We start from the raw sequence: 24837 nt of genomic DNA, 5'->3' as shown, positions 1-24837 counted from the left end.
CATGAATGAAGCGTGAGACCGGCGGGGGGGGCGGGGCCAGCGCGCGGGGGCGGGGCTTCCGTCGGCGGCGGCGCCATTGACATCCAGGGAAAGGGGGCGGGGCAAGGGGCGGGGCGCGCGTAAAACGGGCGGGGCCTCCCCGTTAGCGCCCCGCCCCCGCGTGGCGGCGCTGGGCCCGGAGGCGGCGGAGGCGGCGGCGGCGGAGGCGCAGGGGGAGGTCGGGGGGGGGCGGCCGGGACGCGGCCCCCGCTCGGCCCCGCGGCCGGCGCCGGAGCAGGCGGAAGCTGCAGGCCGTGGGCTCGTTGTGGAACGGGACCCGGCACGGCCGCGTGGCCGCCTCGTAGCCCTCGGCCCGCGCCGTCACCTCGTACTCGCCCGGGTTCAGCAGCCGCCAGTAGTCCCCGTCCGCGGCTGGGGGAGGGCGTCAGGGACCGAGCGGGGAGGGGACACCCCCGGCACCGGCCCCCTCCGGGCCCCGTGTCCAGCCCTGACCCCACTGCCAACCCCATCCCACCCCATCCCGTCCCTGTCCCCTCCCCTGTCCCATCCCCATCCCCATCCCACCCCACCCCTGTTCCTGTCCCTATCCCCTCCCCTGCCCCATCCCATCCCCTTGCTATTCCCATCCCCATCACATCCCATCTGCATGCCAGTCCCCATCCCCTCCCCATCCCCATCCCATCCCATCCCATCCCACCCCATCCCATCCCATCCCATCCCATCCCATCCCATCCCATCCCATCCCCATCCCCATCCTCAATCCCATCCCATCCCATCCCCACGTCCCCTCCCCAGCCCTGCCCGTGTCCCCCCGTACCAGTCCGGACGTCATGGTTGATGCCATCCACAGAGATGATGGCGTTGGCGATGCCCTGCTCCGTGTCCGCGTCCCGCACCACCCCCTTAATGCCACGGTGCACCTGGGAACCACGCACCAGGGCGGTGTCAGGGGCAGCCCCCACCCCAGCACAACGCTGCTGGCTGCACCCAACACTTTCTGTACCCAAAACAGGCTGTGGGGCACGGCATGGGCCATGGTGGCACAGCACACACACACACACACAGCACACACACAGTGCGCACGCCCCTGCTGCCCCAGCCCCAGCCTCCCCATTGAGGGAGGAGGGAAGGGGGGTGCAAAGCCTCAGGGGGCATTTGGGGACCCCCTGGCTGCGTCCCGCCACCAGCCCCTCGGTGTCGGTGGGACCCCCGGGGCCGGGGGTGCCTCCCGGTCCCGCACCTGCTCCATGTAGAGCAGCAGCGACTCGCGGTTGTTCTCCCACTCAGCCGGCAGCTCGGAGGCGTGCGGGAATTTGTCGCAGGAGAGCTCCACCGTGATCTCGAAGCAGTTGGTGTGCAGGTAGCTGAAGTCGTTCATACCTGCGCGGGGCGGCGGGGGCGTCAGGGGGGGGAGCTGCTGCCACCGTACCCCCCGCTGCCAGCCCCCAGCCCCGCGCTCACTGCCGGGCACCGTGTGCCAGTTGGCCCCGTTGATGATGTTGCCGGAGCGCATGAAGTCGTCGTAGTGGCAGAGGCGGCGCTCCTCGCTGGCCATGGCCAGGTTGGAGGTGGCGTAGACGGTGGCCAGCCAGCGGAAGACGCCGTCGTCGGCCGTGGGCGTCAGCTCCTGCGCCTTCCAGTAGGTGCGGGTCATGTCGAAGGGGTAGGTGACCACCAGCTCCCCGCCGTGCAGGTTGGCGCTCAGCACAAAGGGGTAGCGCTGCATCCAGTCGATCACCGCCCGCGTCTCGGGGGCCACCTGCAGGCACGCTGCGTCAGGGCCACAAGAACTGCGGGGGGTGCAGCCGGGACCCCCGCTCCGTCCCCGTCACAGCGGCGCCCTCACCGTGGCGTTTGCGAAGGTGTAGTACTCGGGGATGGGGATGTAGTGGTTGGGGAACTCGTGGGGCACCAGGTCGTTGTCCTCGGCGTCCCACAGCGCCGTGTTCAGGTCGGCGAAGTTGTGGTTGAGGTCGATGCCCTCGTAGGTCCAGCGGCCCATGGCCCAGCCCGACAGCTCGGAGCCCTGCGGGGGACGGGGTCAGCGAGCAGTGTGGGGAGTGGGGTGCACAGCCCCAAAGGGCTCCGGGCCCTACCAGCTTGTAGGCGGTCTCGTAGCCGTCGGGGTTCATGGAGGGCAGGAGGTGGATGCGGGTGTCGGTGACCAGCCGCACCACGCGGGGGTTGCCGCGGCGGAACTCGCGGCACAGGTACTCCATCAGGTTGAGCAGCAGCTCCCGGCCCAGCACCTCGTTGCCGTGCATCCCCGCCACGTAGCGGAACTCGGGCTCGCCTGCGGGCACGGCACCCGGTGGCTGCGGGTCCCCGCTGTGCGCCCCCCGGCTCTGCCCCCCCCCCCCCTCTGCCCTGGGGCTGCGGGGCACGTACCCACTTCGTGCTGCCCGGGGTTGTCGGAGATCTCCATGACGTACATCTTGAGGCCCAGGTAGCTCTTCCCGATGCTGTAGACGCGGGTGATGTTGGGGCACTCATCGTTCACCCGCTTCATCAGCTGCGGAGGGCAAAGCTCTCTGCGCCGGGGTCCAGCGCACCCCCGGGGGTGCAGGGACCCCTGGACTGGTTTGGGAGGTCCCCAGGGGTGCACAGCCCCCTGCCCCCGGCACCTTTCTCATCTCCTTGTAGTTGTGGTGTCGGAAATCCAGCTTGTCCGTGGGCACGGGGTCGCTGGGCCAGTAGTAGATGTTGTTTGGGTCTGCAGGGAGCCGGGGACCAGTGAGAGAGCGGCAGGGAGCGGGAGCTCAGCCCCCAGCCCCGCAGGGAGAGCTTGGCCCAGGGACATGGGGCAGGGACTGGGGGGCGCCCACCTGGCAGGGGGCAGCCCAGGACCTCCGCCCGCAGGCAGATGGTGCCGTTCTCGAACCAGGTCTGCGGGTTGATGCGGATGTAGCGGGCCACCACCGGCGAGGGCAGCAGGTTGAGCACCGGCGTCTCGGGGTCCTTGTTCCCCGGGAAGACCTGGGTGGGAGGCGCAGCCCCTGTGTGCCCCCGGGCCCGAGCGCGGCACCGAGGGGGGGGGACGCGGGGCTGGGGCAGAGCTGCCGGCTGGGGACCGAAGGGTTACGGGCGTGCGGCCGCCCAGCCCCGGCCTCCCCTGGCCCCCCTCCAGCCCCTAATGAACAGTGGACACGTGGCGCTGGGCTGAGCCCAGCACCGGCACCGGGGGGACCTGATTTGGGACAGAGCCACGGGGCCTGGGGCACCCCCACTGCTCTGCCCCCACCCCACAGCGGGACCCCCAGCACAGGGTGAGCGTGGGGACCCCAAACTGCTCCTGGCACGGGGACCCCAAACTGCTCCTGGCACGGGGACCCCAAAGCCGCTGCTGGCACAGCGCTGCCCCAGGACCCCAGCCCTGCTGTGGCAGCCCCCGTTTCTCTCCCATCCCTGCACCCCCCCGGGGGGGCTGCCTGCACCCTCCCTGCCCGCACCCCCAAGTGCCCACGGCTGCCCAGCCCTCACACGTGCACCCAAGCACCAGGCTGCCGTGTTCGCCTTCGGGCACGCTCCGCCGTGCCATGGGGCCCTGCGCACACCCGCGTGCGTCCCCCCCCCCGTGCTCCCGGTCCCCCCCCCCCGGGTGGGCAGCGAGGACAAGCAGCCTTTGTGCGGGAGGGGAAGCGCTGGAGGATGCTCTCCAGGAAGGGAGGCCAAAGGCAACAGCACCGGAGCCCAGCACAGCGCCCGCCCGTGCCGTTAACTCCGCCGAGCCCTCGTTCTGCACCGGGGCTGGGCTGGGGCGCAGGGGGGGCTCTGTTCCCCCCCCCCAGTGCCTACCGCCTCCTCGGTGCTGTTGCGGCACGGCTGCCACGTGTGCGTGTCGTTGCTGAACTGGACCTTGTAGGAGGTCACCCAGTCGTACCTGCGAGGGGCAGAGGGGTCAGGGGGGGCCCGGCCCCCAGCCCCGGGGCCAGCCCTGCCCCGCGCCTTACGTCCAGATGGAGTTGAGCCCCTGCGTGATGACCCCGGTGAAGTTGGTCAGCCGGCGGGCGTCGATCTCCAGCCACTGCTCCTTGTCCTCCTGCCCCGCGCACCAGCCGCCGTCGAAGAAATCCCCGTCGTAGAGCCCCGACTGCGGGCAGGAGGGGGTCAGGGTGGGGGGGGCACGGGGCCCATCCCGGGCACGGCCCCAGCAGCCCCGCAGGGAGCTGTGCTGGTGCTGCGCTGGTGCTGCAGCGACAGGGGACAGCTCCGTGCTGAGCGGGTGCCTCTCAGCCAGGGGACCAAGCCCTCCTTTAACGGGGCCCTTGGGGGGTCCTGGTGGAGCCCCCCTCCGAGCAAAACACAGATGAAGGCAGCAGGGCCAGCAGGGGCAATGTGGAGAGCCCCAGCTCCCCTGAAACACATGTGCCATGCACACACCATGCACACACCATGCACATGCTATGCACATGCTGCGTGCCATGCACATGCCATGCAGGTACCATGCAGGTGCCATGCACACTGCACATACAACAAGCACACACCACACACCATGCACTCACCATGCACACACCATGCACACGCCGTGCATGCACCATGCACACATCATGCACACATCATGCACATGCCATGCACATGCCATGCACACGCTGTACACACACCACGCACACACCATGCACACACCGTGCACACATCATGCACATGCCATGCACACACTACGAACACGCCATGCACATGCCACGCACGCGCTGCCATCCTACCTGGATGTTGAGCCGCCCGCGGTGGGCGCCCAGGCCGTAGCGCTTGTCGCTGGAGGAGCGGAGCTGGGAGTCCAGCACGCGCAGGGACTCCAGCCCCAGCGGGGGGCACTCTGGGGGCAGAGCAGAGGGGGCACGGCGTGCTCAGAGACCCCACGCAGGGCGGCTCCCACGCAGGGGTCCCCCCGGGGCTGCCCCCATGCTGTGCCCTCCTCTGCCTGCTGGTCCTGTGCATGGGGTCCCCGGGCAGCACTGGGGTCAGGGCAAACCCCGCTCCCCAAAAAGCAAACCCCACTCCCCAAAAAGCAAACCCCACTCCCCACAGAGCAAACCCCACGCATGTGTAAGGTGTGTGCAGCGTGCGGGGCTGCTGCTGTGCCCATGGTGAGAGCTGTGCTGTGTGCGTGCAGCACATAGGGGTGCAACATGTAGGTGTGTGCACACGCGTGTGCCCCCCTGCACAGCGCTTCCCCCCCCCGCACCGTGTACGTACGAGGCTCCTGCGGGGCAGCCGGGTGCTTGGCTGGAGCCTTTGGCTTCTTCTTCAGCACCTTTTTCTTCACCACCTTGACCCGCACGACCTTCCTCCTGGGCACGGGGGCTGCGGGCAGGCACAGGGACGGGGTTGGGGGGCTCAGGGCTTGGGGGCTGCTGGCCCTCGGGGTGCCCCTGGGTGGGAGGGGGGCAAAGCTGGCTGGGGCTGGGGGCGCACACACCCCAATGGCCCCAGGGGGGCTATGAGAAGGACTTGGGGAATCAGGAAGCCCTGCATGACCCCGCTGCAGTGCGTGGCCCTGGGGAACACCCGGCACCCGTGTGCACACACCCATGTGCACACACACACACACGCACACACACACATGTGCACACACACACGTGCACACAGCCATGTGCAGACACATACAAGCACGCACCCATGTGCACACCCCCGTCCCTCTGGCTCACAGGGATACCCTGGGGCAGCCCCTCACACGCACGACTTCAGCACAGCCCCCAGGTGTGTGCAGCCCCAGCTCACAATCACACACACACACACGCATGCACACACGCACACACACACACACTGTCCCCGGGGCATCTGCACAGGACCTACAGAATCTACACAGCGGGACCGGGCACAGCCGGCACCGGGGAATGCCGGCGCTGTGCCAGCCGTGCTGCTGCGTGTGCAAGCAGTGCACAAACACACAAAGTGCACAATCCACCAAGTGCACACCCGCAGGCACACAGCACACACTGCCACACGCTGATACACACAAACCATGCGCACACATTCATGCTCACACGCACACTCACCCATACACACACACACACACACACACACACGCCCCAGTGCACGCTGAAATCCCTCCCCTTGCTCACACTCACTTGTGTACAAACAGCCCTGCTTGCACTGCCACGCACAGAGCTGCACACACACACAGACACACAGACACACACACACACAGACACACACACACACAGACACACACACACACACACACACACACAAACACACACAGACACACACAATCATACACAGATGCACACGAACACACACATGCTCACACACACGTGCCAACACATGCACACACGTACAAGCACACACACACACATGAACACACAGCCGCACACACACTAACATACACAGATGCACAAGAACACACACATGCACACACACATGCACACACACATGCACACACACACCAACACATGCACACACACACAAGCACACACACACACACACACACACATGCACACACACGCACAGCTCACACACCCGTATGTGCACACATGCACCCATGTAAACACCCCCCCACATACATGCACCCCCCACCCACACATGTACACTCACCCCCACCCCTCACCCCCCCCCAGCCCCTGTCCCCCCCCCCCCGCTCCTACCTTTGGCCCCGGCCCCCCCCTTCAGCGTCCCGCGCTCGGGGGGCTGGGGGCTGGCGGGGGTGGCGCTGCCCGGGCCCCCCCGCTCCGTGCCCCTCGGGGGGGTCGCGGCCGGGCTTTTCGGCGCCCCCCCCGTGGCGGTGCCCCTCGGGGGGGTCTCGGCGCTGCTGCTCGTTGGCCCCCCCGTCCCGGCGTCTCTGGGGGGCGCCGCCGTGGAGCCCCGGGAGCCCCCCACCCCCGCGGCCCCGGGCCTCAGGGCGCCGTCGGGGGGCGCCGTCTGGGTGGGGGGCGCGGGGGGGGCGGCGGCCAGCAGCGGCAGCAGGAGCAGCACCGGGAGCCGCAGCCCCGGCATCGCCGCGACGGGACGGGACGGGACGGGACGGGCGGCGGAACCGAGCCGAGCCGAGCCGAGCACAGCGGCCGCCCCCGCCCGCCCCCGCCCCTCGCCGCTCCCCCCCCCCCCCGGCCCCTTCCCGTCCCCGTCCCCGCCCCCGGGCCCTCCTCGCCCCCCGCCGCCCGCTGCTGTCGCCGGGGCCGCGGGCAGCCCCCGGTAGCGGGCTGGGGGCTCCCCCCCCGGCAGCGGGGGGCTCGCGGTCCCCCCGGCTCTGCGCGCCCCCAGCCGGGCTCTGCGCCCCCCGGGGTGCCCGGGGGGTGCCCGGGGGGGGCTCCCGAGCCCCTGCTGCCGCCCGCGTGTCCCGCACCCAGCTCCCGGCCCCAGCCCGGCGGTGCTGCAGGGGAGCCCCCGGCCCCTCGTGGGGGCGAGGGGTGCTCAGCACCGCCGGGATCCGGCCCCGGGGGCCGCAGCTCGAAGCCGGGCGGGTCGCGGCCGCTGCTCGCTGGCCCCGGTCCCGCAGGAAATTTGCGGTCCCGTTCTCCACGTCGGCAGCGCCGTGCGGGGTGCGGGGACCAGCGGGGCAGCCTGGGGTGCCTGGTGCGGGGTGCCGCGGGGACCCCCCCGTTTCTGGGGATGCTGAATGCCCCCGGGGCTGCCCGCGCCCGGCTCTGGCAGCAAAGGGTGCCCCATCTCTCCTTGGCTGATCCCGGAGCGCTCGCACATCGGGTATTGTTGCCGCCCTTGCAGGAATGTTTCAGCTCTGATTACACAGCAGTTTTGGGCACAAAACCCTCCCAGACTGGAACAATCTGCCTGGCCTGTTCCCCATTCCTCAGCCTTGTTCCCTGCTCCTCAGCTGTGTTCCCTGCTCCTCAGCCACTCTCCAGCTGTCCCCAACCCTCTTGGGGCCACTGGGCGTCCCCCCATGCCGGGTGGGTGCGCTGGGTGCCCTGTGGGTGCCCTGCTGTGCTCCCCACTCCCCATCTACCCAACGGGAGACCCTGAGCACTCCCCAGCCAAACCCGGCCATGGAGCTGTGTCTGGCTCTCCGTGGCCGTGCATGGCGCTTTCCAAGAGCAGGACATGGCTGTGGGGGCTACAGCACCCCCCCCCCATTGCTCGCAGCAGCAGCCGGTGCCACCGGCTGAGCCCGGGCACCCGCGAGGCCCCACGAGCTGCTAGCATGGAGCTGAGCCCAGCCAGGGCTTCGCAGCCAGATCCTGGCAGATGGCAGGCGCTGAGCGGCACTGCCCTGGGGCTGCGAGTGCACCGGGACCCAGACCCAGCTCTCACCAGCAGCGGGGGACAGTGGGAAGCAGGGAGGGATGTCCCTAGGAGCGCAGGGACCCCCAGGATGAGCCAGAGCTGAGCCCCAGGGATGCGGTGCCCGTGGCACCCCGTGCACCCCTGCCAGCACGGCCAGGGCAGGGTGGCTGCGGCGCTGGCACCAGCACCGAGGCAGCTCTGAGCACCCTGCCCTGCCCCGGCCGTGTCCCTGCTGCTGGATCCAACCTGCAGGGAGGGAAGCACGAGGTGCCGGAGTCGCTTCGAGGCCCCGTGGTGCCCGGGGAGCCCATCCCGCACACATCGGGGGGATCCCGGCTGCGGCGCAGGGAGTGGGGGCCGTGCAGTGCTGGTACTGCCTGCTGGTATGGCCCTGCTGCCCTGCACAAGCCCTGGTGCGGGCTGGGGGAGCTGGGGTCTTCCCCAGGCTGTGTCCAGACCCTTCCCCAGCCCTGTCCTCTTTCCCTCAGCCCTGCGGGGAGCTCTGCCCCCTGTCCTGCTCCAAGCAGCATCCTGCGAGGAGCCGTGCCGCTGCTGGCACCGACACCAGCCTGCCATGACCTCATTTTCCAGCCCTAAAGGGCCTTCCTGGGCCTGACCTTCACTTGTGGTTTATTAGGATTTTTACAGCCTCCAGCATCTGGGCTGGGCCAAGGAGGAGGGAGGCAGCGGCTGGGCTCTTGCTGGCCACTGGCCACCGGCACCCTTTGGTGGCCAAGAGTAGCTGGGGAGGCTCTGTGTGCCTGGCTGCAGTGGGCAGGGAGCGAAGCCAGCAGGTCGGGGTGCTGCTCCCACCCCCATCCCCTGCTCCCGGTCCCTGTGGCTCTCCTGGAGCCCACGGATCCAGCCCAGGGTCCCCGATCCCTGCTCTCCCTGGATCCCTGGAGGGGTCACAGGACTCGGTGTGGTGCAGGGGGCTGGGAAGTGGCTGCGCATTCCTCCTGGATGGGAACAGCCCCCCGGGGCTGTGCCAGCACCGAACGGGTTGTGTTGGCCGAGAGGAGCAGGATGTGGTCCCCTGGTCCCACAACACCCAGGGGTGCTCCTGCGGGAGGGGTCCTCGTGCTCTGCGATGCGGCTCCTTCCCCAGCCCTGCTGAGAGCAGGATACGGCCGGGAATGCCGTGCGCTCCCCCACACCACACATCTGGGCTGCAGAACCACGGCTTTATTTCCCATCCCATCCCGGGGCTAGGGCGCAGGAAGGGGTTGCATGGAGCCGAGGCAGCTCCCGCAGCGTGCCGGAGCGCCCGCAGCCCAGCGGCTCCGGGAAGGGCCGGGAGGGGAGGCTGCCTGGGGGCCTGACTCAGCCTCCACGTGATGGGGCTTTCTAGGTTTGCAGCGGGCCTGGCACGGCTCCGCGCTGCCCTGGCTGCACCGCTGGGACCGCTGCCCGGCTGCGGGGCAGGAGAGGCCATCCTGGAGCTGGCCCCGCTCCGGGGCTGCCCGCGGCAGTGGTGACCGGAGGCCAAGGCACTCGGCGCAGCGGGGCTCCAGCGGTGGATTCCGCCCCAGTCAGCACTTCCAGGGACTCGCTGGATTTCCACATGCAGCTTGGACCGGAGTCAAGGCGGCCGCACCGCCGGCCAGCCGCCAGCTCCCTCCCCGGCTGCAGGAGGTGCCTTAAAGGCGCCGGGCTGGGGCAGGGGATGAGGTGCTGCACACCTCTGCCTGGTCTCGGATCCGACAGCGCTTCCTTGACCTGCTGGTGCCTGCACTCCTGGGGAGCCCGCGGCTCTCTGTGGGGCTGGAGAGACCCTGGGGGACCCCAGTGCCGGGGTGCCCCAGGAGGGAGCTTCTCCCCAGCACACGGATGGCTGCGAGCCCCGGGCTGCCCCGTCGTGCTGCTGCCCCGTGCCCTGGCTCTCTGCCCTTTCCTGCCCGGCCGGGGACCGCAGCCCGTGGCTGAGGTCAGGGCTGCCGGCCAAGGCAAACATTTTGGCAGCCGCTGCTGGCCGCCAGGCTCGTGCCCAAACCGCCCGGCGGTGCCGCGCGCACCCAGGGAGCCCACAGGGGTGGCCGAGTGCCCACCTGCCGGAGAGGGCTGCCAGCACCAGCCCGGCCCCCTCTGGCCTCGTCCCTGTCCCCCGGGTGCTGTCCCCACCACAGGGTGATGGCAGCAGACGGGGGGTGCGGGCAGACCCCTCCTGCTGGCCCCACATCCCCTGGGTGGGCAGGGATGCGGCAGGTGGCTGGGGGTTGGAGGGGGGCTGCTGGGTGTGAGAAGGGACAAGGGCTCTGTGGAGTTCTGTGGGGCTCTGTGGGGCTCTGTGGGTATTTGTGGGGCTCTGTGGGGCTTTGTGGGGCTCTGTGGGGCTCTGTGGGGCTTTGTGGGGCTCTGTGGGGCTCTGTGGGGCTTTGTGGGGCTTTCTGGCTGCTCGGGGCTGTGCCCTGTCCCCGCAGCCACCTCTGCACCATGCTAACATCACAGCCCTCCCCTGGGGCCCGCTCCAGAGAGGCTCCGTGTGGGGACAAAAGGGGCTCACAGCAGCCCCGTGCCCAGCCCTGGGGTCCCAGCACAGCCCCCAGCCCCAGGGGAGACCCTACTCTGGGGCTGTCCCCTCCCTGCAGATGGTGTCACCCCACAAGCCCCGGTTGTGACATCGCCCTCCTGGCTGCCACAGCCAGGACTTGGCGGTGCTGAGCTGTGGGTACGTGGAGGGCCAGTGGAGCCGTGCCGGGACCCCGATGGGAGCAGAGTCAATGTGTGCCAGCCCCGAGCGGGGCGAGGGGCGCGGGAGGGTCCTGGGTGGTGGGTGCTGTGCGGGAGCACCCCCGGGGGGGTCCCACCTGGCTCTGCAGGTGATGCCCTCGGGCTCCGTGTCCCTGCAGGATGGATGCGACCGCCTGGGGCCGCGCACGGACCATGGAGCTGCACAGCGAGAACCAGATGGTCCTGGAGATGGTGGCGTGCGTGATCCTCGCCTGCTACCTGTCCCACGCAAACGTCTTCTTCTTCTACCTGCTGGTGCTCCTGCCCCTGCTCTTCCTCTTTGAGGACGCCGTCGGGGAATGATGAGGATGGCTGCGGATCCTGCCTGAGCTGCTCAATAATGCCTCCTGCCCTCCGTGCTGTGTCGTGCCTTGGGGAGTGCAGGTGGGCGCGCTGCACCCCCTGCTCGCCGTGTGCCCTCCTGCCCCATCGGGCCTCCTGCCTGCAGGTGGAGGGGCTGGGAGCTGGGGCAGGGACAGGGACGGGGATGTGGTGACCAACGGGGACATCCCACAGCCATGCTCAGCTCCCAGGGGTGGGTCCCTGCAGCAGCACGGGGGGGCTGCAGTGAGATGCTCTGAGCGGGGCCAGCTCCAGTGCTGGTGCCTCCAACCCACCTGGGCTCTGCCCTGCCCCGTCCTGCTGCCCCTGGGCGGCTGTGGTGGTTTAATCGGGTGGGCAGCTGAGTTCCTCCACGGCCGCTCTCACTCCCCCTCCTCAAAGAGGAAGGGGGAGAAAATATGACACAGAGAGCTCAAGGTTTGAGATGAGGATGATTTAATTAAAGGGAAAAGGGAGAGGGGGAAAAAAAAAGGCTTGGAGGGGGTCCTGATGCTGTGCCAGCAGTGTGCAGCAGCAGACACTGCACGGAGGGGTACCGGTGCTGTTCCAGCTCCCGGTGCAGAGCACAGCACTGCACGGGCTGCAGGGAAGGTTAACTCCATCCCAGGCAGCCCAGCACAGCGGCTGCAAAGGGAAATCCCCCAGAAGAGGTGGTGGGAAGCAGGGCAGGCTCTGGGGCGAGCTCCAGGGGTCTCCGCTGTGCTGCCACCAGGGGACGGGACCAGGGGACACGCAGCACAATGCCCTGGGACTGCACACCCGCTGGGACACGTGGAGCCTCTGGGCACACACAGTTGATGGGGGTACAGAGCTCGGGGCAGGGGTGTGCACACTGGGGGATGCACGCTCAGAAGGCATGGATGTGATGGGACACACACGATAGGGGACACCATGGGACACAAGGACCATGCTGTGGGGCAGGGGACCTTTGGGACACCCCCTGGGTCCGTCAGCCTGGTGCAGAGCCCAAGGGGGTCCGGGCAGCCCCCTCCCACCACCATCAGCAGGGCAGCGTCCCGCAGGCACCGCGCGCTCCTCTGGGCTCTGCCAGCCCCGGTGCTGCCGGTCCTGTGAGGTCACAGAGGCCACGTGCAGCTGGGGACAGGGGGACAGCAACGGTGTCCTGCAGGGACCGCAGCTGGGACATCCAGCTTCCCCCTAACCCCAAAAAGCCTCCCTGGAGGTGTTAATGGCAGCTACACGACCCCCCCTCACCCAACGTGACCACAGGGGTGGGACGGGGTCCTTGCCATGAGTGGAGATGGGCTGGGACATGGGGACAGGGCTGGGACATGGGGACAGGGCCAGATCCCCCTGGCACATGCAGGCAGAGCCACCTCTGTCCCTGCACGCACCCAACCCTGGGCTGCACGAGCCCCGAGCACCCGCCAGGTGCTGCCCCCTCCTTGGGCATGGGACGGCCCAAAAGAGCCGGGCACCACGAGCCCCGTGGGGCAGACCCAAAATGGAACCAAAGGGGACTGGTGGCCAGGGCATGGGGACACCCCGGTGCTGGCTGTGGCCACGCAGACACCCTGGCACGGACACCCCAGGACACAGAGCCCCTCTGGGACACAGACCCCTGGGACATGGACACCGTGGGCACGGACCCCCTGGACACACTCCCCCTGGACCCGGACCCCCTGGACACTCTCCCCCTCACCCAAGGCCACCCCGGGACATCCCCCCAGACCCAGACCCCTGGGACATGGACACTCTGGGATACGGAGACCCCCTGGACACGCTCCCCCTGGACCTGGCCCCCCCGGACACTCTCCCCATTGCCCAAGGCCACCCCGGGACATCCCCCCCGAACCCGTCCCCCCCCGGGCCACACGGTGCCACTGGACACAGACAGCACACGGGGCCTGGTGCCACGTCTCGGCTTTATTGGCAGGTGTTTGGGGCACAGCAGCAGGGCCGTGTGGCGCGGTGGTGCGGCGCTGCGCGGGCGGTGGCGGCCGGGGCTCCCGTCAGCGGCGGGGACGGCTCAGTAGCGGCGGCTGCGTCTCCCGCGGCGGCGGCGGCGGCGGCTCGTCCCGTAGCGGCGACGCCGGCTCCTCCCGTAGCGGCGGCGACGGGGGCTCCCGTAGCGGCGCTGGCTGCGGCGGCGGCGACGCCGGCTCCTGCTGCGGGTCCTGCTGCGCCGGTAGCTGGCCATGCTGGGCTGGGGGCGCGGGCGCGGGACGCTGGCCCTGCTGTGCCGGTGGCTCGCGCTCTGCGCCCCCGCGCCCCTTTTATAGGGGCCCGCGGGCGAGGCCCTTTGTGACGGGGCGCGCGTGCCACTGAGCGGGGACCCCCGGCGGGGCTGGGGCGGGGTGGGGGCGCGGAGAGAGCCACGGAATCCCAGACCCCCAAAATTCCAGGGTCCCAGAGCCATCCCGGCTGGAGGAGCCCTCCAAGGTCGCCCAGCCCGACCTCTGACCCAACACCACCCAGCCCTGCACTGGCCCACATCACCGAGCTCTGCATCCAAACGGCTCTTCAATACCTCCAGGGGTGGTGACTCCACCACTTCCCCGAGCAGCCCATCCCAATGCCTCACAACCCTCTCAGTAAAGAATTCATTCCTAATATCCAACCTAAACGTCCCATCTGCTCCATGAGCTTCCCTGGCACTGAGGTCAAACTGACAGGCCTGTAGTTTCCCGGTTCTGCCCTCCGGCCCTTCTTGTAGATGGGCGTCACGTTTGCTAGCCGCCAGTCAACTGGGACCTCCCCCGATCGCCAGGACTGCTGATAAATGATGGACAGTGGCTTGGCCAGCTCCTCTGCCAGTTCCCTCAGTACCCTTGGGTGGATCCCATCCGGCCCCATCGACTTGTGCACATCTAAGTGCCGTAGCAGGTCACCAACCAGTTCTTCGTGGATAGTGAGGGCCACCTCCTGCTCCCCATCCCCTTCCACCAGCTCAGGGTACTGAGTATCCAGAGAACAACCGGTATTGCCGCTAAAGACTGAGGCGAAGAAGGCATTGAGCACCTTTGCCTTTTCCTCATCTCTTGTAACTAAGTTTCCCCCCGCATCCAGTAAAGGATGGAGATTCTCCTTAGTCCTCCTTTTTGTGTTGATGTATTTATAGAAACGTTTTTTGTTATCTTTAACGGCAGTAGCCAGATTGAGCTCCAGATGGGCTTTGCCCTTTCTAATTTTGTCCCTGCACAGCCTCGCTACATCCTTAAAGTCCTCCCTAGTGGCCTGCCCACTTTTCCAAAGCTTATAAACCCTCTTTTTCCTCCTAAGATCAAGCCACAATTCTCTGTTGAGCCAGGCTGGTCTTCTTCCCCGCCAGCTCGTCTTTGGGCACGTGGGGACAGACCGTTCCTGCGCCATTAAGACTTCCCTCTTGAAGAGCGCCCAGCCTTCCTGGACCCCTCTGCCCTTCAGAACCGCCTCCCAAGGGACTCCACCAACCAGTGTCCTGAGCAGCTCAAAGTCAGCCCTCCGAAAGTCCAATACAGCGGTTTTACTGGTCCCCTTCCTGGCCTCGCCAAGAATAGTGAACTCCACCATTGCGTGGTCACTCTGCCCAAGACAGCTCCCGACAATCACACCCTCCACCAGTCCTTCTCTGTTTGTGAAGAGAAGGTCCAGTGGGGCACCTCCCCTGGTAGGCTCACAGCATCAGGAAGCTGTCTACCAGAAACCTCCTAGACTGCTTCCTCTGAGCTGTATTGCATGTCCAGGGTATGTCAGGGAAGTTGAAGTCCCCCACGAGAACAACAGAATAGAGAGCAACCCCACCACCCCTTCTGTGCTGCCTGTCCCTTCTGAAGAGCTTATAGCCAGGCATTGCAGCACTCCAGTCATGAGACTGGTCCCACCACGTCTCCGTGATGCCAACCAAGTCGTAGCCTGCCTGCTGCACGATGGCTTCCAGCTCCTCCTGTTTGTTGCCCATGCTGCGTGCATTGGTGGAGATGCACTTCAGCTGGGCCATTGCCTTATCCCCCAGCCCTCACACTGTTCCCGCTGGCACACCTCTAACGAGCCTTATTCCCTCCCCATCCCTGTCCCCGTCCCCTTTCCTGCCTAGTTTAAAGCCCTCTCACTGAGCCCCGCCAGCTCCTGGCCCAGGATCCGTTTTCCCCTTTGAGACAGGTGGGACCCATCTGCAGTTAGTGGGCTGGGTGCCACGTAAAGCGCCCTGTGGTCAAAAAAAATAACATTTCTGTGTTGGCATCAGTCTCTGAGCCAGGTGTTTATCAGGTGGGCTTTCCGTGTCCTCTCTGTACCCCTCCCTGCCACCATAGGGATGGATGAAAACACCACCTGCACTCCTGCTCCATCCACTAACCGACCCAGTCCCCTAAAGTCCCATTTGATAGCCTTGAGGCTTCTCTCTTCAATGTCATCACTGCCAGCCTGGACCATTAAAAGAGGATAACAGTCAGAGGGGCGAACCAGGCTGGGAAGCATCCTGGCAATGTCCCTGACCCTGGCCCCAGGGAGGCAGCAGACTTCCCTGTGGGTAGGGTCAGGCTGACAAATAGGGCCCTCTACAATGATTTCCCTTCTGTCTTTCTTGGTGCAGGCAGTCCTGAGGCGTGGAGTCAACTTCCTCGCCCCAGGCATCCTCTTGGGTGGACTTTCCACCTCGTCCTCACCCAGCGGGCTCTCAAGCTCCAGGGCCTTAAACCTGTTGTGTGGGGGCAGCTGGGGAGGCAGGGCTGGTAGGGAGGGGGTTGTCTGCGATGCCGAGCAGGGACCTGCTTCCATTCCTCATCTCCTAGGTCCCCTCCCTCTGCTCGGCAGGGCAGGGGTCCACCCCCATTTGGGGAGTCTCACCCCAGTGCGTGGCACAGGGCCCCCGTGCGCAGCCCCACACGTGGCACAGTCACAGCCCAGGGCACAGCTCAGGACCGTGCCCTGCTGAAGGCTCCTGTGCCTGTGATGACCCCAGCAGCAGTGAGCCCACCTTGCCCGTGGCCGTGCCCAACTCCCCCTTTGCTGGGCAGGGGTCCCAGGCAGGCTGCCTGTCCCCTCAGGGACAGCCCCGGGTCCTGCAGGACCCCGCAGCCATTCAGTGCCAGCAGGATGGTGCCGAGCCTCGCGCTCCTCTTAGTGCTTTGTGCATGGCTGCAGTGGGGCGCTCCACATCACCCCGCTGTCACGGCACTGTCATTGACCCCAGCCGTCGAATCCCTGTCCCCACGCTGTCCCTGTCCCACTCCCGGTGGGTGCAGGAGCTGCTTGGGTCAGAGCGGGGCCAGGAGCAGCCCCTGTGTGGCACGGAGCAGTGTGCGTGCCGGGTGTCTGTGTCCTGTGTCCCCCATCTCCGTGTCACCCCGATGCAGTGGGGGCACCAGCAGGACCCAGCCCAGAGCCCCCTGTCCCCAGGATGCCAGCCCCTGTGTGCAACCTGTGGGCATCCCTGGCTCCCAGTGGGCCACCCCCAAACCCACCCACGGTGCTCACGGTGAGCTCCCCCCGTGCTGGGGCTGGGAGCTGGGGGCCGGGTAGGGCTGAGAGGGAGGTGACCCCGGGCAGATGGGGTCTGGGAGGGACCAGGGGCGAGCGCATTGGGGCCGGCGGCAGCAGGAAGGACAGAGGAGGCTGTGCAGGATGACACGCAGCATTTAATAGCAGATGATCCCCAGCAGCCTTCAGGGAACACGGCTAGGGCGGGTGGCAGCGCCCACGGGTGCTCCAGGCGTGCAGGCACGGCGAGCGCTCACCGGGCCCTGCTCCTGCGGTAGTAATACACCGTCTTGGCTTGGAAACCTGCAGGAGAGAAGCGAGACTGAGTGCCGTGCCCACTACCACTCCTGGGGGCTGGGGAGTTCGGGGTCCCCTCCGGGTCCCCTCGGGGTCCCCGGGGGTGCAGGGACACCGCCACCTCTCCGCTGCCTCTTCCCACGGCGCCGCCTGCGCCGGCTGCTGGTCCGGCGGCTCCTCCTGCGCCGCCTTGCTGGGGCGCGTGGCCGGGGGGCCCAGCGGCACATGGTGGTCCGGGGGGTGCGGTGCTGCCTCCTCCTGCCGCGGCCGCTGGCACCCACGGAGCCCAGGCGCGATGCTGCGTAGCCATGGGGACATTGTGCTGTCACCGCGATGTCAGCAGGGCCGGGGTTCTCCCAGGGCCCCAGCCTGCTCCGCAGCCAAGCTCTGTGCCCCCCGAGTGGCTGGGGACCCCCTTTCCCACCCAGCTGGGGTCTTCTGAAGGGCCCCGCAGCCCCCTCCCCAGCTCCCAGTGTCAGGGAGCAGCTGTGGGGATGTTTGCTCATCCTAGTCCCTGTGTTTTACCAGGGATGTGCAGAAACAGAGGAGTCATGGGGACAGTGTCCGAACACGGGGACATGCCAGCCCTGCACAGCCCCCAGGGAGGGTCCCCAGCCCCCCCAGCCAGGGGGATGCAGGCTGCAGGCGCAGACCTCCCCCAGCCCAACAGGGATGCTGCCAAGCTGGGGGCTCAGCAGGGAGCTTGCCCCCAAGTGTGTGGGGTCCTGTGTGGGGTCCCCGTGCTCCCTTGTGCCTGGGGACCACCCCGAGCTGTGCTTTAACCTGGCCGGCAGCTCAGCACCACGCAGCCATTCACTAACCCTCCCCCTGCCCTCTCTGGGACTGGGGAGAAAAACGGGAAAATGAAGACTGTGAGTTGAGATAGAGACAGTTTATTAACACAGGGAAATAATTATAATGACAATAGTACTACTGTGATGTGTACAAACAAGTGATGCACAATGCAATTGCTCACCACCTGTTGACCGATGCCCAGCCTAACCCCGAGCAGTCCGGCCCCCTCCCCCTGGCTAGCCACCCCTATATATTGTTCAGAATGACCCCAAATGGTATGGAATACCCCTTTGGCCAGTTTGGGTCACCTGTCCTGGGTCTGTCCCCACCCAGCTCCTGCTGCACCCCCAGCCTGCCCGCTGGCAGGACAGAGCGAGAAGCTGAGACGTCCTTGGCTTGGTGTAAGCACTGCTCTGCAACAATTAAAACATCACCCTGATATCAACATTATTCTCATCCTAAATCCCAAACACAGCACCATACCAGCTACTAGGAGGGAAATTAACTCTGTCCTAGTTGAAACCAGGACACCCTGACATCCCCTGGAGGGTCTGGGGGCACTAAAGAGGGACACTGGGCTGCACTGTGCCTAGGGACAGCCCTGCCACCACGTGCCAGCCACCGAGCAGGGAGGTGGCCAGAGCGCAAGGGGCTGGCCGTGGGTCAGCAGTGGGTCACCATTCCCAGCAGACACAGGGACAGCAATGTGCCTGGCCATCACACGGGGGTGACACACGGACAGGCCTCATGCTGTGGCCCTTCTTCCCCGTGCTGGGTGCATCCTCGCTGCTGCAGGGCTGGGCATCGTCCTGATACCATCACCTACTAAGGAGCAGCCCCAGGAGAGCAGCCATGAGCAGGGAGCACGCAGGGCACCACCAGCACCACACTGGGGAGAGGCGTGCGCCTGGTGGGGCCCCTGCCAGCTCCAACCCCAAGTGTAGGCACTGGGATGGGCTGCCCGGGGAAGTGGTGGAGTCACCACCCCTGGAGGCCTTTAAAAGCCATTCAGATGCAGAGCTCGGTGATGTGGGTCAGTGCAGGGCTGGGTGGTGTGGGGTCAGAGGTCGGGCTGGGCGACCGTGGAGGGCTCCTCCAGCCGGGATGGCTCTGGGACCCTGGAATTTTGGGGGTCTGGGATTCCGTGGCTCTCTCCGCGCCCCCACCCCGCCCCAGCCCCGCCGGGGGTCCCCGCTCAGTGGCACGCGCGCCCCGTCACAAAGGGCCTCGCCCGCGGGCCCCTATAAAAGGGGCGCGGGGGCGCAGAGCGCGAGCCACCGGCACAGCAGGGCCAGCGTCCCGCGCCCGCGCCCCCAGCCCAGCATGGCCAGCTACCGGCGCAGCAGGACCCGCAGCAGGAGCCGGCGTCGCCGCCGCCGCAGCCAGCGCCGCTACGGGAGCCCCCGTCGCCGCCGCTACGGGAGGAGCCGGCGTCGCCGCTACGGGACGAGCCGCCGCCGCCGCCGCCGCGGGAGACGCAGCCGCCGCTACTGAGCCGTCCCCGCCGCTGACGGGAGCCCCGGCCGCCACCGCCCGCGCAGCGCCGCACCACCGCGCCACACGGCCCTGCTGCTGTGCCCCAAACACCTGCCAATAAAGCCGAGACGTGGCACCAGGCCCCGTGTGCTGTCTGTGTCCAGTGGCGCCGTGTGGCCCGGGGGGGGACGGGTTCGGGGGGGATGTCCCGGGGTGGCCCTGGGCGAGGGGGAGCGTGGCCAGGGGGACCAGGTCCAGGGGAAGCGTGGCCAGGGGGGCCGGGTCCAGGGGGAGTGGGTCCAGGGGGAACATGTCCAGGGGGTCTGGGTCCAGGGGGAGCGTGTCCAGGGGGAGCGTGGCCAGGGGGTCTCCGTATCCCAGGGTGTCCATGTCCCGGGGGTCTGGGTTCAGGGGGGCTGTCCCAGGGTGGCCTTGGGCGAGGGGGAGCGTGGCCAGGGGGGCCGGGTCCAGGGGGAGCGTGTCCAGGGGGTCTCCGTATCCCAGGGTGTCCGTGTCCCGGGGGTCTGGGTTCGGGGGGGATGTCCCGGGGTGCCCTTTGGCGAGGGAGAGCGTGGCCAGGGGGTCCGGGTCCAGGGGGTTATCCTGGGGTGGCCTTGGGCGAGGGGGAGCGTGTCCAGGGGGGCCAGGTCCAGGGGGAGCGTGCCCAGGGGGAGCGTGTCCCACGGGGTCCATGCCCCAGGGGTCTGTGTCCCAGAGGGTCTCCGTGTCCCAGGGTGTCCATGGCCACGGCCAGCACCAGGGCATCCCCATGCCCTGGCCACCAGTCCCCTGCGGCTCTTTTGGGCCGTCCTATGCCCAAGGAGGGGGCAGCACCTGGCGGGTGCTCGGGGCTCGTGCAGCCCAGGGCTGGGTGCATGCAGGGACAGAGGTGGCTCTGCCTGCATGTGCCAGGGGGATCTGGCCCTGTCCCCATGTCCCAGCCCTGTCCCCATGTCCCATCCTGTCTCCGCTCGTGGCAAGGACCCCGTCCCACCCCTGTGGTCACATTGGGTGAGGGGGGGTCGTGTAGCTGCCATTAACACCTCCAGGGAGGCTTTTTGGGGTCGGGGGGAAGCTGGATGTCCCAGCTGCGGTCCCTGCAGGACACCGTTGCTGTCCCCCTGTCCCCAGCTGCACGTGGCCTCTGTGACCTCACAGGAGCTGCAGCACCGGTGCTGGCAGAGCCCAGAGGAGCGCGCGGTGCCTGCGGGACGCTGCCCTGCTGATGGCAGGCCTGCGCCGGAGGTGGGTGGGGGCTGCCCAGCCCCCCCTTGGGCTCTGCACCAGGCTGATGGCCCCGGGGGGTGTCCTAAAAGTCCCCTGTCCCCTACCTTCAGCGTGGCCCTGGGGGAGCGCACCCTCCCTGGGCTGTGCTGGTGCTCGGGGCAGGGCAGGGTTTGTGCGCCCGCAGCACCGGGGGCGTGATGGGGTGACCGGGCATCGCTGGGCATCCTGGCTGGGATGGGGACGGGGCACCACATATCCCCTTCCCACATCCCTGGGGTGCCGAGCCGGGTGGGGGGCAGCTGTGGGAAGGGACTGAGCCCCCTCTGGTCTCCCCCCAGGCAGAGGCAGCGCGTGGCAGCGGGCTGGGCGCGGGGTGGCCCCGGCAGCATGCGGTGCGCCCTGCAGTGCTGCACGCAGCCGCTGCGCAGGTTCCTGTCCTTGGCCGTCACCGTGGCCTTCTGCGACCTCCTGCTGCGCACCGCCTTCCTCTTCCTCTTCCTCCTGCTCCTGCCCGTGTTCGTGGTGCACGACCACGTGCTGCCGGCGCTGCTCGCCCTGCTGCGTGCCATGCTGCCCGTCGCCGACGGCTTCCTCAACGGGCTGCTGCCGGCCCTGGCCGCTTTCCTCACCGCGCTCTTCCCACCCACCGTCATCCTCCTCTGCGGCACGCAGCTGCTGCTGCCTCTGGCTGCCCAGGCCCTGGCCCTGCTGTGGTGAGGGTCCCGTGGCTCAATACAGCTCCGGCACTGCCACGAGTCCGCCTCCTGCTTGCGCCTTCCAGGGGGCTTCGTGCCTCGTGCTGCAGCCTCATGGCCTCGCCTGCTGCCGGTGTCCCCGGTGTCCTGCCACGTGCTGGGGACAGTGGCTGGGAGGTGACCAGGCACTGGCAGAGCCCGGAGGGATGTGGGGCAGTGGTACTGGGGGTGGGAGGACCGCAGGGTGCTGAGGTCCCACTCACAGAGCCAGCACTGGAGCTGGACGGGCTCTCAGCTCCGGGACAGATGGACGTCCCCAGGAACACCACGGCACAGCCACGTCCCTGGGACGCCACAGGTCCCACCTCACCCCCTCTCCTCCTCTCCCAGCACGCCGTCTGGATCCATTGCTGGGGGGTCAAGGGGTGAGACCCGATCAGATCCCACCCTTGGGTGCTCCCAGCTGCACACCTCGAGGCTGCAGGAGGGGGCTGTGCCCTGGGGGTGCTCCAGCGTCACCGCACTGCGGTCCCTCCCCGAGCACCCTGCATGCCCCATGCCCTCGGTGCACCCCTCGTGCAGCCCACAAACCCCACAAACCCCACGCATCCTCTGCATCCTGGGCACCCCCAGCACCACGCTCTGCATAGCCCGGGGACCCCGGGGGCCACTTTGCAGCGCAGCCCCTCCCCGCTTTGCTGCTGCCCCCCGTTAAGGTCCCAGAGGACAGCAATGCAGGCTGACAGCCCCCACCAACCGGAGTGAATTGACTTACCCCAGGTGCAGCTTTTTGGCACGTGGCCGTTTCCTTGTCCTGGAGCCAAGCACGCAGCCCCCAGCCCGCTGCCTCCAGCCGCTAACAGCGGGATGGAGCAGCCCGGGATGGGGGTGCTGGGGGGGGGCTGAGCTGGACCCCATGAGGTGCACCCCATGTGTACGACCCTTGTGGACAGAGCTCCTCTGCCCTGCAGGGACAGCTCCTGGGCCAGGAGAGGGGTGTGGGGGGGTCACATCCCTGCTGCCCCCTGCCCTGTTCTGTGGGGGCTGGGACGGGGGCACTGGGTGCTGCTGTAACGCTGCCAGGAGGGGCTGTGTGTGGGGAAGGGGAGGTGGGTGCTGTGCCTGGTGGGTGCTGTGCCCTGCCCAGACCCCTGCCCGGGCCCCCAGTGCCGTGCCCCCGCCTCTCCTGCAGCAGGGGATGATGAGAAAAGTTCAACGTTAGCAGCGAGTTAACAGGAGCCGCTGCCTCCCCCTGCCCCGCTGCAGCAAATGGTGATAAATGGGTTCCATATGGTTCCCATAAAGGCAGCGAGTGCCACATGCCTCTCCCCTCTGCCCCAGCCGTAAGCAAATAAATTAAAGCAATTACTGCTGCAGCTCGTCTGGCTTTTAATGAGCCGCGAGGAGCGGCTGAGAGCTCCCGACGCGTCCCGCTTGCTGGAAATGTCAGCGTCTCCCCGGCGCAGCGCCGCAACCGCAGCCAGGTGCTGGGGCCCTCCGGGGCCACCGGCCGCAGGGGAGCAGGGTGCACCAGGGGGTGGGAGTGCCATGGGAGGGGGTGTTTTTGTGGGGTGGCTGCCCCCAGTCTGCTCTGGGCATGTCCCCCCTGGGCTTGCCCCCCAGGGCACCCTCGGGTCCCCCGCAGGAGCCAGCTGAGGGTGCTGGGGTGTGACGCCGCGCGCGCTCCCACAGCCGGCGGAGAGGGGCAGGAGAAGGGGGCGTGGGCTGGGTGCGTGGCAGGGGGTGCAAGGAGAAGGTGCAGGGTGAGGGGACGTGGCTGTGAGCACGGTGCTCGTGCAAGCGGGATGGGTGTGCAGGGCACTGATGTGAACACGTCACTGCTGGACCAGGGCCGTGTGGGCATCGAGGTGAGCGTGGTGCTCGTGCAAGGAGGGTGCGCGGGTCCTGCTGCTTGTGCCAGTGGGATGCGTGTGCAGGGCTCGGCTGTGTGCAGCGTTGGTGTGTTGCTCGTGCAGGTGGGGTGTGAGCATGGGGCACTAATAAAGGCTTGTGCGAGCCAGGCGTGTGTGCAGGGCACTGTTGTGCCCCAGCGGTGTGCGCACAAGGCAGTGGTGAGCGTGCAAGCAGCGTGTGCGGAGCGGCACCGTGGGTGTGCAGGGGGTGAGCACGAGGGGCCCCTCTGAGCGTGCAAGCGTGGGGGTCACTGATACGGGAGTGTGAGGGGGGTGCACCCGCAGGGCCCTGCTGCAGTGTACGGGTGTGCACGGCTGCAGCACGCGTGTGCAGGGCCCTGCTGTGAGTGTGCCACGAGCCCTGGGGAGCGTGCAGCCGTGCGGCACCACCGCAGCGTGTGAGCAGGGCGCAGGCCTGCAGATGTCTCTGTTTCCCACCAAATGCGCAGCGGGGCTGGTGGCACGGCCGTGCTGTGTCCCCCCCCCCCCGCACCGTGGGTCCCCGCTGAGCCCCCTCCCTGCGGTCACCCCCGCGAGCTGGGGACACCGCCTGGGTGCTGGGGACACCGGTCCCTGAGTGCTGCTCCCTGGGGAATGGCCCCTGGGTGCCACAGCCAAGGAGAAATCTGGGCAGAGTGCTGGTGGCAGCGGGTTCTCAGGAGCTGGGGAGGCGCTGGGGGACCCCAGGGGGTGCAGGACCCCTGCCAGCGAGGCTGCTCCTTGCCCCCCGGCACAGGGGGTCCTGGGGCTGGGGGAGAGAGGGAACCCCAGAGTCCCGTGGCTCCACTCCCGTCCCCTCCCAGCCACAGGAGTGCTCTCTCCTCTGCCTCAAGCACCAGCCCGGGCACCCCCTGCTATGTCCCCAAAGTGACAACAGCCAGCAGCAGGGTGGGCACCCCAGTGTCCCCCCAGGCCCTCCCCACATCCCCCAGCAGGTGACGGCCACCCTGGGGGCACCCGGGCTGCGGGCGGGGGCCCCGTGCGGGCGATGGGTCCTGTGCACCCAGACCTGCCGTGGGTCATGCGTGGCGTGTCCCCAGGAGGGGACAGGGACGAGGTGGCCCCGGGCCCGTTCCCCGTGCGGTGCCCGGTGCCGGCGGTGCCGCTCGCTGAGCGCTCCCGCTCGCCCCGCGCTGCGCCGGCGCCCGCCGCAGTTGTACACACAGGCAGCCTCATTAACCTTTCTTGATTAAGGCAATTATTTCCAGCACATTATCCTCTAATCTAAACATCGCAGGCTGCGCTGCTCCGCGGGGCTGGGGGCGGGAGCTGGCACCCGCAGCCACTGGGATGAGCTGGGGGGCTTGGGGGTGTCCCCAGGGCGCCCCGATGGGGGTCCCCTCCCTGCACACCTTGTCCCAGCCCCCCAGGCTGGAGACCCCTGCACAAAGGGGAGGATGTGGGGGGGGACACTGGGGGAGCCCAGAGGTGCTGGGGCACCCTAAGGGCTGGGGGGACCCTGGGGAGAGGGGGGCAGCTCAGGGGGTCTGGGGGCTGCCCTGGGCCCCAGCCCATGTGGCCCCTGGTCCCGATGTGGGTGCGGGTGCTGGGGTGCCCCATCCCCGAGGGGCAGGGAGCCCTCGGGGGCAGCTTGGGGGGGGGGGATCTGGGGGGCTGCAGGCACACCACGGGAGCTGCTGCCTGCGCCGGGGGCCATAAATATTTATGGTCCTTCCAGGCAGATGCTGTCAGCATCTGTGCGAGGCGGAGGCTGCCAGCACGCCGCTCGGTGGGGGGGGTGTGCACCGTCCCACCGCGACGCC

General features: G+C 67.9%; 1 protein-coding gene across 1 annotated transcript; it reads right to left on the bottom strand.

Annotated features, from left to right (window-relative positions):
• Positions 1-142: 142 nt before the first annotated feature.
• On the bottom strand, positions 143-6930 carry CPXM1 (carboxypeptidase X, M14 family member 1; the record flags this gene model as incomplete). The annotated part of the gene is made up of 15 exons (XM_082759597.1): positions 143-411; positions 818-920; positions 1241-1380; positions 1462-1759; positions 1847-2026; positions 2097-2293; positions 2389-2512; positions 2625-2713; positions 2826-2976; positions 3796-3880; positions 3951-4090; positions 4701-4810; positions 5191-5298; positions 6582-6855; positions 6910-6930. The coding sequence occupies 15 exons, from the start codon at positions 6928-6930 to the stop codon at positions 143-145; spliced, it is 2289 nt and encodes a 762-aa protein (XP_082615723.1).
• Between the last annotated feature and the right edge of the window lie 17907 nt (positions 6931-24837).

Source organism: Aythya marila, assembly GCF_965140915.1.
Source record: "Aythya marila genome assembly, chromosome: 4".
NCBI lineage: Eukaryota > Metazoa > Chordata > Aves > Anseriformes > Anatidae > Aythya > Aythya marila.
This window is presented reverse-complemented; position numbering and strand designations above follow the sequence as displayed.